The sequence below is a fragment of the Fundulus heteroclitus genome, chromosome 5 (genome assembly GCF_011125445.2).
Source record: "Fundulus heteroclitus isolate FHET01 chromosome 5, MU-UCD_Fhet_4.1, whole genome shotgun sequence".
Lineage (NCBI taxonomy): Eukaryota > Metazoa > Chordata > Actinopteri > Cyprinodontiformes > Fundulidae > Fundulus > Fundulus heteroclitus.
The window spans coordinates 13,645,927-13,661,421 of record NC_046365.1 but is presented as its reverse complement, the minus strand read 5'-3'; the positions used below and the strand labels follow the sequence as shown (position 1 = coordinate 13,661,421).

The 15,495-nt window shown below is 40.9% G+C and overlaps 1 protein-coding gene across 3 annotated transcripts in view; it reads left to right on the top strand.

The window, feature by feature from the left end:
- Nucleotides 1–2,835: 2,835 nt before the first annotated feature.
- LOC105928281 (putative methyltransferase NSUN7) overlaps nt 2,836–15,495 on the top strand; it is a 32,454-nt gene continuing 19,794 nt past the window's right edge. For 2 of the 3 annotated variants that reach the window (XM_036136969.1, XM_036136968.1), the window contains exons 1-3: nt 11,690–11,814; nt 13,332–13,469; nt 15,197–15,379. In XM_036136969.1, the coding sequence (XP_035992862.1) occupies nt 11,775–11,814; nt 13,332–13,469; nt 15,197–15,379 (361 nt within the window). In that variant the 5' untranslated portion in view covers nt 11,690–11,774. Of the gene's footprint in view, nt 2,942–11,689; nt 11,815–13,331; nt 13,470–15,196; nt 15,380–15,495 lie in introns of those variants that run through there. The other variant, XM_036136970.1, reaches the window with a different exon arrangement.

Sequence of the window (15,495 nt, the reverse complement as noted above, 5' to 3'; positions counted from 1 at the left end):
GAGAGGACAGAAGAGAGAAGTGAGGAAGCAGGATCCCTGTTTAGAGTGACAACACACACACACACACACACACATTCACTCACACAGTAGGGAACTTGCAAGTGTGTATGTGTGTGTAGGAAACTGAGATTGAGTCAGAAGTGCTCACACAGAGAAATAACGTTTCAACACAACGCCTGAACTCTGGTAGGGAGGAGGCTGGGTCGTTGGATTAGTTGCTCAATGCGTTTGACTTTAATGCTTACTTCAAAAAAAAAAAAAAAAAAAAAAGAAAAAAGAAATCTCACAGGCCTTAAAAGAAAAAGGTCAGATAAAGGAAGAAGAATAAAAATTACACGGTATATTAAGAGTGCAACGCTGCAGGTACAGTGCCTCGCAAAAGTGTTTTAAGCCCCTTGAACTTTTTCACCTTTTGTCACATTGCATTCACAAGTATTATTTTATTGAGGCGGTGTTTGACATGCAACGCAGAGTGGTGCAGAGCCGTGAGGTGAAAGAAAAAAAAATTATGAATGTCGACTTCATTTTTAAATACAAGAGTTGTTTGCATTCACAAACCGTGTTTCCGTCCAGTTCTCATGCCAGTTTTGAGCAAACTTTTAAAATGTCGCCAAAAAGAAAAAAGCAAATCAGACGTGTTTCCATCTGTTGGTTTGTAGCAGGCACGTTGACGTCATCACGCGTAGACGTTGCGCTATGACGAACGGGAAGCAGAGGTTGCAAACTTTCACAGATCAGTAATGGAGCTAGGTTTTGATAAATGTGTTGCTATTTTTTTCTTCCCGTCGGTCTACAGGTACCTATAGTTGCTTCCAGCTGTGTTTTCCAGTCTTATGGTAGCATTCAGGAAGACGCCAGCAGCTGAAAAGGCTGATCAGTCATATGAGGTCAAAACTTCGCTACGTCAGAACTTATTCGACAAATGTGTTTCCATCTGACTGTTTAGCACATTTGCGCATTTTCAGAAAAAGTCAAAAACCACCTCAAGTAAAAACGTAAAAACTTTTTTTTTTTTTTGTTGAAATTTGAATTTCTCTGTTTCAACCTTTTCTAATGCGATATTTCAAAATGCACATAAAAAATTGATGGAAACACGGCAACAGTCCCCTATAAAGTAACTCAACCTCCTTTACATTTTATGGGGAACATCTGCTAAAAGCAATTTTCAAGACTTGCGACGTCAGGTTCTCAGTTGGTTTTTGCTCTGGACAGCATGCCCACAGCATGATGCTGCCACCACCATGTTTTACCCTGTGGCCGTTACTGTTTGTGCACACATGACACACAGCTCAGTGATTAAACCACCTCGACCTCCATTTCACTGTCATGCCTCTCCAACAGTGACAATGCCTCTCAGAGTTTTTTTGTTATTCGGTTCATGCCTGCCCCGTCCAAAGAGCACCTTGTCTTCTAAATCAACACTGAATCTAGGCAGCCCTCCTTAAAGGAGCATAGTGCAAGTTGTGAAGTTAAATATTATTTATTTTCTTTCCCATAATACACCGTTGTACATACGTGCCCTTACAATTGCAGTAAGATGTTCCTCCTCTCCCATGCACATGCACAACACTGATGTCATTTACACTTGTCCCCAGAGGGGGCAGACGTGTGGAAAAATCCTGGAACCAATGCTATGCTCCTTTAATGCAGTTCTACTGTTGATTATGAGCTACAGTCCAACTTTCGTACTACACCGAATTGAATAAATGTGGAATCGTTGTGTATTCAAGGCTTTGGATTCTTGTGTTTGGCTACTAATCCATGTTTTCTATTTGAGTAAAGCGTTATCTGTGAGTCCCTGGAGGAGTGATTCCCCGCTAAATAATTAGAGTGGGGGTGGTGAGTGGGTGGGTGGGGGGTCGAACAGTAGTGACTTAGAGATAATTTGCAGCTCATCACAAAACAAAAGGTATATATATATTTGATATTTTTTCTATTGGATTAGAAATTTATGTTTATTGGTAAGTTTTTTTAAGTAAGCAGAAAACACCACGCACACAACAATAAAATGGTTGAACCGTCCAGTTTTACGGAGATACTTCCTCTTTGGTGGTGAATGGCAGTTAATTGGCCTGTGTATTGTAAACAGTGCCGTATGAACAATGAACAAGAACACGACTTATTCAACATGAGTGTTGCACCGATTTAACATATATTTCTGTGTAATAAAGACTCACGACCATGTTTTATTCCGAGGAAAGTAAAACATAAAATTGTTAAAAGGTCAATTTATCAAAGCTACAGGAGATGTTGGCGAACAAGGTAAGCAGATTCCAGTATGAAAAAACCGGCCTTATAGGCCAGGGACACAAAATCTCTCCTGCTCCATTTGTTCAGATTTCTTGTAGAAAAGTACAATGTGTGCAAACCCTGAAAACGGTCTCTTGATCCAACATAAGGCCACAACTATTCGTACCAAGTTTCCTACCTGCTTCGTGAGTCTGATTTTCACACCTTTTGTCGTGCAATGTTCGCAGCTTTTGACACAATTTAAGGCATTTTCACACGTGTTACTGTTTCCAACAAGGCAAAGAAGACTCACTGCACTACCTCCTGTAAGTGGGCCTAAACAAAACCCCAGAGGTCTTTATAATATCACCCTTTAATACCAACTCTTGGGCCACACAAAATACAATACAAGCAAGTCAGGTCAGCATTCGCTCTCCTCTCACAAGGCGTAAACAAAGTAAACTTTACCCACAATAGGCAGCTCAAACTCTGCCCTCATTGCTACACAATAGAGAGATGTGAGACACGGAGAGGCCAGATTCCCAGGAAAATACTCCACCGATACTCTTGTGATTCAAAACAAAGGCGCACAAAGGGATGGGGTAGTGTGGCTGTTCACCTGCAACAAGTTGATCTAATCCAGCCCGTTCAGGAAAACTTTTATTATGTTTCAATCGCGTGTGGTGGTGAACTGGATGTCAATCAATATGGGGTGAGCTTAAATCCTTTTACACGCTGACTGTGATGTGCAGATACTTAAAGCTCCTTTAAATCGAGATTGACAACATTTCTGTTTACTGCAACTTCCAGGTGAAGCTTACTAGGTTATTGCTCTGTGGCGTAGTTGTTGCCTTGCAGCAAAAAGTATCCTGAGCATATTCTCCCCATGCATGTATGGGTTCTTTTTGGATGCTTTGCCTTCCTCCCACAGTCCAAAAAAATAATTATTATTAGGTTAATTTGTCTTTCTATATTGCCCTTAGATGTGAGTCTGGTGCATGCATTGTTGTTTGTTCTGTTGAACTGTTGTATCCTGCAAGGATACAACAGTACCAGCAATCAGACAGTGGGTGGATTTTTATGCTTTATTACCTTGTATAGCACTCTGAATAACATTGTGGACAAATGGAGCTGCACAAAAGTATAAATTTTTAATGGCTAAATAACTGGGTTACATGTAAATGTCTGGGCATGTAATTTTATTTAATTCTTCAATAAAAATAGTATGGCTTTTTTTTATATATATATAAAACCAGTGCAGCTGCCCTGAACTGACTTGCTATCAAAAGACAACAGAGCACTTTCAGTGTTTCCTTTCTTTACTTTGTAATAGGAACAAACTGTAGATGTCAGATAGAGAAGAGAGGAAAAAACATAATAATGCTCCAGGAAATTTACATTTAGACTTGGCCAGATTATTGAGCAAAAAAAACATAAAACTGTCTTTGATAGGAGACGACCTTGATGAACATTTAATGAGTCTACAGTGTTCTGGAGGTTACTTCGCATGCACATGCACAAATATAACCTTGACAGAAGAAGAAGAAGAACAATCAAAGATCCGTCTGCAGAGCCAAATGGCTGATAAGTACCTGTAGACTAATGTGATTCATCACACACACTAAAAGTTGCTGAAGCCCAAATGCAAAGCTTTATGAAAACATGTACATCTCCAGATGTAAAAAGCATGTGTGGATCGGTCACGTTTTGGACCTTGTGTTGCACCTTGCAGCTTCAGGAACATCTCTCAGGATGATGGAGGAATAAGAGGTTCAGGTTCAAGGTTTTAACCCTGATCCCACAGCGCCTTGACATGAACCTCATCCAAAACAGCAGAACATGTAAGATGCCCAAGGAAACACATGTTTACTCATCGACTCCTTGGCTTTTTAACTTTTTGTCTGTGAGACAGAATAGGGGTTTCCTGTCAAGTTCTGATCTTGCGCTCTGAACAAAACCATCAGTCTCCGGTTGAATCTCCGTCTAAAGTTAAAACTAAGATCTGTGCCGAACAAGGTGTTGCAACTGCAGCGGACATAAAAGAAGCATATGGTTCATACTAGATTCTATTGGGTTTTGATAAAAGAGCGAGATCAAATTCAACCTAGGAATCTTGCACCCAAGTGCAATAATTTTGCGGTCGTCATTGTCCTAATCCGCTCATCCGGCTTTATATCGGTTTGATTTACAGGATAGGAAACAACTTTCCTGTCCGAATAGAGGAAATCCCCCAAAATCCAGCAACTTTGTTTGTCCATATTTTCCAGTAATTTGCTCAAAATGTTGCTCTGGACGCTGTGTGAATGCTAGATATGGGGACATATAGTATGTGTGTTTATGTGTGTAAAACCTGATAATGAACCTCTGGAGGGCTCTAAAGAGGCCTTCTCACCTCAATGACTTGAAGCTCATCACCAAAGAGGAAAAATGAAAATACCAGTGGAAACACACAGAAATCGGGTCAGCAGTTATGTAGGGTTTGATTGCGGTAATCAATAGACTTTTTCTTTGATTATAGAGAAGGGTATAAATTATTTTCAACATGCCAGAGAACAGGTAAATTATTCTGATTTGAAAATGATGCTCCCTTTACATATTTTTTAATCATTTCTTATTAAAAGTCAACTTTTTGGTGAAATGAAAACACATTCAAATGTATAATAGTTTTATTGTTTTATGTGTTACAGTTTTTGGTTTAACCGTGTCTGCCAAACACAAATCCAATGAGATAAAAAGAGATTTCTATTACTTTGATGAGTGCTATTTAAATGAACTGAATAAAAACAGAATTTAAAAGAAATAAACTTTGTATGAATGCTATGAATATGCAGACTTTAGTCAAAGTGCAGTGATTTTTTTATGCTCTAAAACCTGTATAAACTTCCTTTTTGCATTGTTAACTTAACCAGCTGGAAGCTAAATGAAGTCACAAAACTTTTCTAATAAAACTTTCTTCTGAAACTGGTTCGTAGACTCCTGCCTTCAAAGAGTGCGTGTTATCTATTTGGTTTAAATGTGTTCCAGAGTTTTATTCTACAGGACCACTGACATTTACACAGAGCTCTCAGTTTGTGCTGAACTAATCATTTCCTACCTTAAATGTCTTTATAAAGAGAAGAAAATAAAGTCTTCATGACTGAAGGCAATCTTAGTTGCGAAAGTAACTTGCAAATAAACCCAAAGAAATACGCGCTGGCCTCTTTTTTTTCCCACACATTACCAACAAGCATTGATGCGACTGAAGGTCAGACCCAAATGCATCACAATGCAAATATGGGGACCGAGGAACATTCATGTGAGAGGTCATTTGAAGTAATCATGCAGATACATGGCTTTAAGAAGCAAAACAAGAAAAAAAAAAGAAACTCTCCGGCACCACACTGCTCCCTGTTAAAGATTAAACTTTTTATTGGAAAAAAAATTCCAGGTCGGCTTATGGCCGCGCAACCCCGTCATCTCCAACAGGGCTGATTATTGAAGCTAACGCACACACAGAGAGTCCCACACAAACACAGCACATCCAGAGCAACCGGAGCCCTGTTGTGAGGCGACACTGATGACGCGTGTTGGATGGGATAATCTCTCCAGCTGTACTCTCACCCACAGAGAAGTGAGGCTCATTTGGCCCTAAGAGCTCTCTCAGATTTTTATTTTCCACACACACACACACACACACACACACACACACACACACACACACACACACACACACACACACACACACACACACACACACACACACACACATGCACACACACTGATAAACCTCCCCTGCTCCTTCTGCCTAGTTCCACCTTACAGAGCACCTGTAGGGAACAGGATATAAGTCAGAATGATGCCCACGTCATCTTGACTCAGGAAATAGGAATTTTTATTCTGCTCGTGTTGGAAAAAAGAAACATTTTATTTGGTGTAATACTGTAAACGATCCGTAATAATTACTCACGGATGTTTTTAAAGAGAAGGAAACAATTAGTGGGTTTGAAATAGGTCACATTGTGCAGTAGTGCTGTTGTTCAGCGACAAAAGCCTCCCTCTGTCGGTGCAGTGTTGCAACTACAGCCACAGCTTGTCATGCAAAGCTGGAAACAGTGTTTTAAAAATTTAGATTAGAAAACAACACAGTGCCACCAACCCTGAAAACACCAGAAATGGAAAGTAAATAACACAAATAAATATGACAACTAAGGAATTAATCAAAATAGAACAATTAAACATGGATGTGACTTTAATGACATTTTCTAAATTATGTTTCTTGAAAGGAATCACAAAAATGTTCTGTTTAATTCAAACAGACTAATTACAATTGTGCAAGCAGAAAGCAAGATTCTAGCGAGGAAACCAATTTTTTTTTTCAAATTAGTCTCAAAATGGGATTAAAATGAATGTTTTCAGCCCAAACTCGATGTTGGTAAAGCTAATCTGATAAATTTCACATTCACTTCAAGTTTACAGTAACCCGGCCCAAGGTAAAGCACTTCGCGTAGGCCTCCCTGCTGTACCAGTGACCCCAAGAGCTGCTGAAATTAAACAAGGTGGACAGAAAAAAAATGGAGGCTATAGACTGGAACCTGTGCAGCAGTTTATTGATTCATAAAAAGTTGTGTTTTCATAAACGTTTGAGCTGTTTAAGGATTTTAGGAGTTCACTCTGTGCGAAATTGAAATGATAAAAGAGCTACGTGCAGCAAGTAAGATATTAACCGCCAATGATCTGACGACAGAGCCCCACTTAAAAACTGTGGGACTGTCCCTTTAAGGAGTTCGCTGTTGGGAAACTTTTAATATAATAAAATAAGTTATGGTACATGAAAAAATGCAAAAATGATCAAGCTTTGACTGCAGAGAGGAGAGGTTAATGGTGACGTGGAAAGAGGGAGGGGGGATACTTTTTTTTTTATCCCCCTGAACTTTTGGCTTTAGCTTGAATTTCTTTCAGCATAAAATGTACTAATGTCACTTTAAAACAGTCCAGAGCTCTTTATGTCTCTGTTACTTTTGACTGAATCAAAACGGCAACACCTTTTTACAGCCGTCTGTGGTGAAAGAAGAAGTTAGTAGGTAAAAGAAGTATCCATCCATCCATTTTCCAAACCGCTTCTCCCTCATGGGGTCGCGGGGGTGCTGGTGCCTATCTCCAGTGTTCACTGGGCGAGAGGCGGGGTACACCCTGGGCAGGTCGCCAGTCTGTCGCAGGGCAACACATAGACAAACAAGACAAACAACCATTCACACCTAAGGACAATTTGGAACAAACAAGACAAACAACCATTCACACCTAAGGACAATTTGGAGAAGCCAATTAACCTAACAGTCATGTTTTTGGACTGTGGGAGGAAGCCGGAGTACCCAGAGAGAACCCACGCATGCACAGGGAGAACATGCAAACTCCATGCAGAAAGACCCAGGGGTGTACTCGAACCCAGGACCTTCTTGCTGCAAGGCAACAGCGCTACCCACTGCACCACTGTACAGCCCAAGTAAAAGAAGTAAAAAGGCTTAAATGGTTTATGTAACAGGTTTTTAGTTGAGAAACAATCTGCTGCTGCTGCTCTTTGTGTCTGTGGTCAATAAGCCCTTTTTGGACACATCACTGGGAAGTATCTGTAAATGTTACAGCCCTTCTCTGACTTTAAAGTGATGTTTCAAAGCATAAACTCTGGCACATAATCATAAAGTTTATGGCCCGAACACCTGATTTTAATCCCCACCATAAAGCCGTCTCTCTTCTTCCTTCACCTCAATACAATATAGAGAAATCCTTGTCAGATTTCTTACAGTTTCATGTTGTTCATGGAGTTTGTAGTGACTTTATATATGTCATGAAGGATAGTAGTTGTAAAAGAAATATATCAATCGCAGCTTTTAATTAGACCTAGTGAACAGAAGTCCCTCTCCCTCTTTCAGCCTCCGAATAAGACACGTCTGATGAGCTTAACTGGACGGTGTCCCCCAAATCAAACTCTGCCTCGGGCTTTGTGCAACCTAATGTCAGCACTGATGATAAGGGAAGTTAATATGTTATGTTTAGGGAGCAGGGCCACGCCTCAACCACACCTCTCATTACCCAACAGCCTACTTATACCCAGCGCACTCATCCTCCTCAGTCTGTTACGTTCTTTTGACCCCACCTTCCCTTACCCTCAATCCGTCATCCTCATCCATCTTCCTCCCCTTCATCCCTTCATCCTCTTCCCTACTTCTTCATTTGTCATTGCAGGTTCCATCTGGGGGGGTCCTAAGTGAGCGCGGAAAACCTTATCCAGAAAAAGAGTCTCAGGCTCCATCCGAATACCCTTAATATTTAAATCATTTCTTAATTTTTATCTGTTTGATGTATTTTGTCATGTAGGACAGTGTTTTTAAATTCCAAAAATGTGAATAAATGTTTTTCAACATTGTACAATCACTGTGATCAGTTCTTACGCGCAAGTAAATGTTTAACTGAGTAAAAGTATTGTTGAAATTGCACATACTTTTCTTAAAAACGCTGAGGTTATTCATAATATATTGTGTAAAAGTGAAATTCATTTAATATAAAAATCAACAACAAGTCCACATTTATTAGTTCTATTTAATCTTGCAATGAGTTTACTCGTGTGGCCCTCTTGAGATCAGATTAAGCTGTATGCGGCCCCTCAACCAAAATGAGTTTGACACCCCTGCCTTAAGGCTTCTTGGCGTCGTTAAGGGACGTTGCGGCGTTCCTGGAGAAAACTAGCCATGCGAGGCTCCTTCCTTACTGACTGCACTATTCGGACAGCACTTCTCATGGCGACCTCACCCAATATTCAGACTGAGCCTCACTCTCCCAAGGCTTTCGAACCATCTGCTTACATCACCTCACTCCCAGAATCATCCAACCCTTCAACCCTTTTCTTCACTAAATCTTTTAAACTCATACCTCTGTGGTGCGGTCCTAGCCAGTGAAGTTACGTCAACATCTGTGGATATGAGACTCGGGTTTGTGTTAAGGCATGTTCTAACAAATATGAACAGCATTTTAAAAGATTACAGATCAACTTTTTCAAAAAGGCTTCTTTATAGTGCCAACAAATACCCCTTCAACACTGGATTCTCATTCGAAACTGTTTCAAAGAGTGAAAGGGGCCATCCACACTGACAAGCTTTCTGCAGCCTTTGAAAAAGAAACAGGCCCACAGCACCACAGGCCCTCCACTATATGTAACGGTACCAAATGCTGCTTTTTCCCATTCGTTCTTTGTTTGACACCAAACCCACCTTGAAGTGTCATCTGACTAAAGCCCACAGCTCCAGTTAAAGTCCCTGTAGAGTTTAGAAAACTCCAGAGGCTGATGTTTGTGATGGCAGCCTAAAACCGCACCCCAGGACAGCAAGAATTCAGTCATTTATAAAAAGACCAATTAATAATTAAAACTTCCTTGAAAGCCTATAAAAGTAAAGTATTTATTTATTACACAATTTATTTTCACTTTCTTTCATCTCACCCCCAAACCCAGTGGATACAAGTAGCCACTCCGATTAAAGTTTGAATTCTCTAGTCATCTAGTGCAAGAATTTAGCAACTGCAATTAAATGTGAATTTTTTTCATGGCTTTTTACACATCTTGACCAGAGGGCTAATAAAAGTTTATAATTTATTAGCTAATAATCTATCTTGGTCACAAACAGGATGCAGCGCTGCATCCTGCTCACAGGGAGGCAGTAGCACTCAGGTGTCAGTGATGGCTCCTTGCTGTCCCTGAATAGTGTGAGGCTATCATTATCTACAGATCCATTTAATAAACCAGACCGTTCTTGAAAAGTTCACTTACTTAAGTAGCTCTAGAGAAACACGTTGCATGGATTAGTTACACCCAGTCTGACGTTTTCAAGCCCTTTTTCTGTTAACTCTGACAATTTTCCACTCATGGCTAATAAAAACACGACATTTAAGATTAGAATATCACACCAGACCATTAAAAAAAAAAATTTTACTACAGATAGCAAGCTTAATGAAAGTATATTTAATACCGGCTTGAATCTTTATATTTTCTGCCTACGTTTAATCTGACAAACATTCTAATTTACTGAACATTACTGTATATACACAGGAAAACTTGTATTATTTATCTTAACCCAATATTCAAAGAGAAGATTATGTCTGAGCTGTTTCGCATTGCTTCTCAGACGGATTATCAGAGGATACCTGCCTGTTAACAGGATAGTTTAGGTCCACTTTAAGCGCTTTAACATTTTAATCCACCTTTAGTCGCGGAGGGAAATAAATAACAGCAAAATGTGCTTGATTCTGGGTTTGTTGCACTGGCCTCAAGTGGAAGCACATCTAAATAATAATGGAATTACACATTTTTAAAGCCTCTTCAAGTTGCCTGTGCAAATTCTCAGTCATCGCATCAGTCAGGTCAAACTTTTCAAGTTTGCTTCAAGATTTTTTACTGACATGTTAACTCGTGTTTTACATACAGAGAGGTCCGTGGCTCTTTTCCTGTCCATCGCCATGGTTTGTTATTTGTTCAAATTCTTGTGTTTGTTGTTTACCGTCTCCCGGTCCTGTTGTCAAACTGCATGTTCTGGAAAGCGTGTGGAAAAAAAGTTCAGCGTGTATTTCTCTGCTCATTTGAACCCAGACGATGAGACTATCAGTGCTCTCACATCCAGTCAGATAGACATATATACTCTGATCTGGAGCACTTGTGGTGTGGACATGCAGCACAGCTGCTGAGCAGGCAGACGACCTGCCAGGTGAGATTCAACATCTGGAGGAAAAGGTGCAAACAGCACCCCGGCGTCTGGAGGTGAGCTGATCTTTGCAGGCAGATGGTAGCTGTGTTGAGCGTTCAGAGTAGATTTTTTATTTATTTTTTTTGTTTCTGCTTTGCACTGCAACATATAAGGTTAGATGTGAAAATAACTGCAGGAGAAAGAAAACATAGAAATCTTTATTGTCACAAAAACATGAAACATGAGTTAAATATTTACTATGAGTTTAGGTGAGGTTTCGGTAAACGTAAAAAAAAAGTGATGTTAAGTGATTGGAGAAGATGGTTGAGTGGGACATTTCTTATAAGCCGCGTATCCCAAGTGTTTTATTCTTGCATTTGTTTTTCAGTCTTCTCAGTTTGAGTTTCTTCACTTCTGTCGCATCAAACTGCACGACAGGACGAACTTTTTGATTTGCCGACATGAAGGATACGGTTTCTCTCCTTCTATCAGTCTTCTTTAGCGAGTTTAAAGGAGCTCATTGATGGCTCCAAACCCAGAAGTTATGCACATGTTTGGGCCTGCAGGTATAATTCTGACCCTGTGCACTCAAATTAATTTCTTTGTTTTTTTCCCAAAAATGTTTGTGGGATAATAGATTCCTCCTTGGAAAAGAATTATTCAAAAGCACATGGACCACTTTGTCGTTTCTTCCCAGCTTTGGATCCTGTTGTGTATTTTCCTGCACATCTGTCACGGAGGCTCAGGCCTGCCTCATTATCATATTGTTGCCATGGTGTTGCAAACTCTGGACAGGGAGCAGCAGCTCTCTGGGCTCTTGTTTAAGCTGCATAAGTGAAGATGAGAGTCGTTTCCACGAGGCGGCTTCGGAGTGACGACGGTAAGACCTGCGATGCTGATTTTAACGACTCATCACTCTCTCTGCAGATTATTACCCAACCGCTGAAGGCTTTTCTTTTCAAGCTCTTTTGAGGACTTTGGGTTTTGGTCTGTGGCGCGTGAAGCGAGAGGTTTGACACTCATTAAATCACTGCAGCCTGATATTCGCTGATTTATTCCACTAACCTGGCTTTATTGTGCTTGTCGTGCATCTCTGGTCAGCTCTAGCTTCTGCCCTAACAGGGAGGACTGCAGTGACAGCGGATTATTCTCTGTCTTTGTTTGCCTCCACTACCCCTGTTTAATTAGAGACCAGTGGTCCCTGTCTTTCTCTGTATAAAATGAAAATCTAGTTTACACCATGTTTGCATGTGTAAAAAAAAAAAAAAAAGAATACAGACGGAAAGTAGTTTTGTTTTATTGTCAGAGGGACGCCTGGTAAGAGTTTGGGTGAGTCTGCACACAGATTAGTTAGGCAGGTTTGTTCAGGGCTCGGACAAAAACCCCTTTATTTATTCATGTAAGTGTATCTGCCTTATCGTATCATAAGCCCAGCTACGCACCTTACATATAGTATATTACAAAAGTATTCAAACCCTTTGAACTTTCTAACACTTTGTTATGTTGCATCCGAAAAACTCCTGTGTATGTATTTCATTGGGATTTTATGTGCCGGACCAACACAGAATGGTGCATAATGCTCTTACACACTTTTGGAGTTAAAATCTGAAAAGTGTGGCATGCGAGTGCATTTAGCAAGTACACTGTGACACCCCTAAATAAAATCCAGTGCCACCAATTATTTTCAGAGGTCACCTGTGTCCAGCTGTTTTTCCTTTGTTTTTATTTTTTGACCTCGTGCTGAATAGACATGAAGGCTCCGGAGGTTTTGTCAGAGATCATTAGTGAACAAACGGCATCATGGAGACCAAGGAACACAGCAGGACAGTTCTAAGGGAACGTTATAAAGGTCCAGATGGTGACGTGTTTTAATGATCAAATAAAATTCCAGACCAAAAATAGATGGAAATCCAGCTGAGAATCTGCTGCATAACTTTAAAATGACTGTTCACCAAGGCTCTCCATCCAATGTGACCAACTATAACCTTTTTACAATGAAACACGGGCAATAATTTCACTCTCTGAACTTTGTGCCGCTCTGTAACACAAAATACCAATAAAATTCAATTTGGGTTTGTGTTTGCAATGGGACAAAATGTGGAAGAAGTCGTTATCATTAAGATTCCTACGTTGTCTCACACTGAGGACGGATCACATGTCAGCCCTGCCTTATTCTAGGGATTTTCTTTACGTTTGTGGCTCTGTGCCCCCATGCTGGTTGCTTTCATCCAGACGCTTGTTTGTTTGACTGAGAAAACACAAAAACGCTTGAGCAGATAGCGGGGAAACGGCCCCCTCGGCCGTTCCTGACACGTGTTTGGGTTTTTCTGAGCTGATCATCGGGTGTAACATGAGCAGCTGACGTTCACACGCTGTTCCCCCCGTGTCTCTGTACAGATGGCTCCAGAGAGGACGTAAATATGAGCTGCGAGACTGAGAAGGCGCTTATCATCTCTCATCAGGAGCAAGGCCATCAGAATAACAAGCAGCTGCTCTCCCCTCTGCCTCATCTTCATCCATCATCTCCTGGCTCAGGTGAGATTCCACCCACAATCTGAAGTTAATCTCTCAGTTGAAACGACGCACAAAGAGTTTTCGGATAGAAACGTATTCGGATGGAAATGGCCTTTATCGTCCCTCAGAGGGGAAATTCAGGTGTGCCAGCAGCAAAGTGACAGGCAAAGGGAAGCGTGCGGATTCACACAGAGGGAAAGATATAAAAACAGGAAGTGAGAGTGAGAGACTGTAAGGCGAGGGCAAATTTGTAGCATGAGAAAAAAAATGAGGCAAAGTTATTAACAAATACCATAATCATATTCAAAGACAACTGATAAAGATCATTTAGAAAAATGTATATTTGTACATATAAAAAAAAACTATTTGTGGTCTGAATTTGTCATTAATTTGGAAAACAGGTCTGTTTGTGCTCTGATCGGCGGCGCGATGAAAAAGGCCGCCGTTAAACATTGAACAAAAGGTCAGAGCTTTTGTTTGGCAGCTGAAAGAGGCGGATATATGCGTGGCCTCAGGTTGCAGTCAGCCAGCTGATCTGTGAGCATCAGATGAAGGAAAAACAAAGCAAACTGAAACGCTATGCCAAAGTTTGACTTTCAGTCTTTTTCGTGCGACGCCGGGCGAGCGAACGACCCGGTGTTGTTTCCTTCAGCAAGACTTTTGGAACCAATACGTCACAAGTGAGTATTCACATCCCCTGAGCTGATCCACGTTTTGACCACCGCAAACTTTGAGCTGTTTGATTGGGCTTTTGTGTCATAAAAAATTCACAATCAAACAGCCTGGGGCAACGAATGCCAGCAACCGCCACGTGAAAGAAATCCGCTGAGAAGAATGGACAACAATGTCAGTCTCTAGATGTGCAACCCTCAGCCTGGTGACACATGCTCCAAAAGACGTGCTGCTCTAACTGGAGCAATATAAAAACATTGACTTTGATTTTAAAAAAAAGTCTCTATTTACTCCACATATTGATATCTAATCCTGTTTAATTTTTCTCTGTAAGAGTCAATTATTCATTCATCTGTTAATAATTAACATTTTGTACTCCATTAACACCTCAATGAGATCAGGTTATGCATTCTGACTCAGGCTGATGTTGTTTCATTCTCCGCCGGAGAATGCTTGCTGGGATGGTCGGTATGAAGTTATTTTTCCTGCACCCTTATGCAGGTGCTTTTTAATTTCTTTCACATATTGACTTTACTTTTCATACAGTGGTATGGTCTGTTCCAAATTTCTTTTGAGACCTTTTTTAAAACCGTCCAACCTTAAAAGCTGCGACAGACTCTTTCCAATCTTAGCTTGGAGGCCACTAACACTTCTGCAGTCAGCACCCAACCGTAAGATTCAAACAGATCAAAACCTTCACAATGCTGAGTGGCGCTGTTGCAATCATGTGAACCTCGTACACTAGTGGGTCATTTGACCCATTTCAAGTGGGAATCAGTTTTATTCCTCACCAGAAATGCATTTTTTTCTTACAAGCAAACATAATGTTGTTTTTTTATTGTTTTATTTACTGTACATTACCTGAATTTTGAGTACGGTTGTAATTCAAATTAAATATCCAGATATCCAAAAAACGTAGAACAAAACCGCCGTCTGCTTTAGACTGAACATTAAAGTTGGTGGTTGCACCTCTCCTCAGACCGCCTTCGTTGATTGGCCGTCCATCCGGTCGAGCGTCTCCCCGTTTCCGTCCCACCGTCTCACAGCCGACGTCTTCTTTATCCCCTCATCCTCAGCCTGCCCTCCCTCTGATCAGGCCTTTCTCCAGGCAGCGGCCATCTTTCAGCAGCTTCGCAGGGAGAAGCCGGCGTCCCATCAGCTCCTGCAGTATGAGAGAAAGACGGACACGCTGCCACTCGACAGTGGAGATGAGGCCACACAGAGGCAAGCCTACCAGCTCGCCTTCAACACGCTCAAATGTGAGACCTCTTTCTTCCGCTCGATGCGAGACGTTTCCAGGTTATATTAAGCGTCAGGACTTCTAGACGAAGCACACACGAGCGTGCACAATAACACGTCAGTGAAAGTCCGAGTG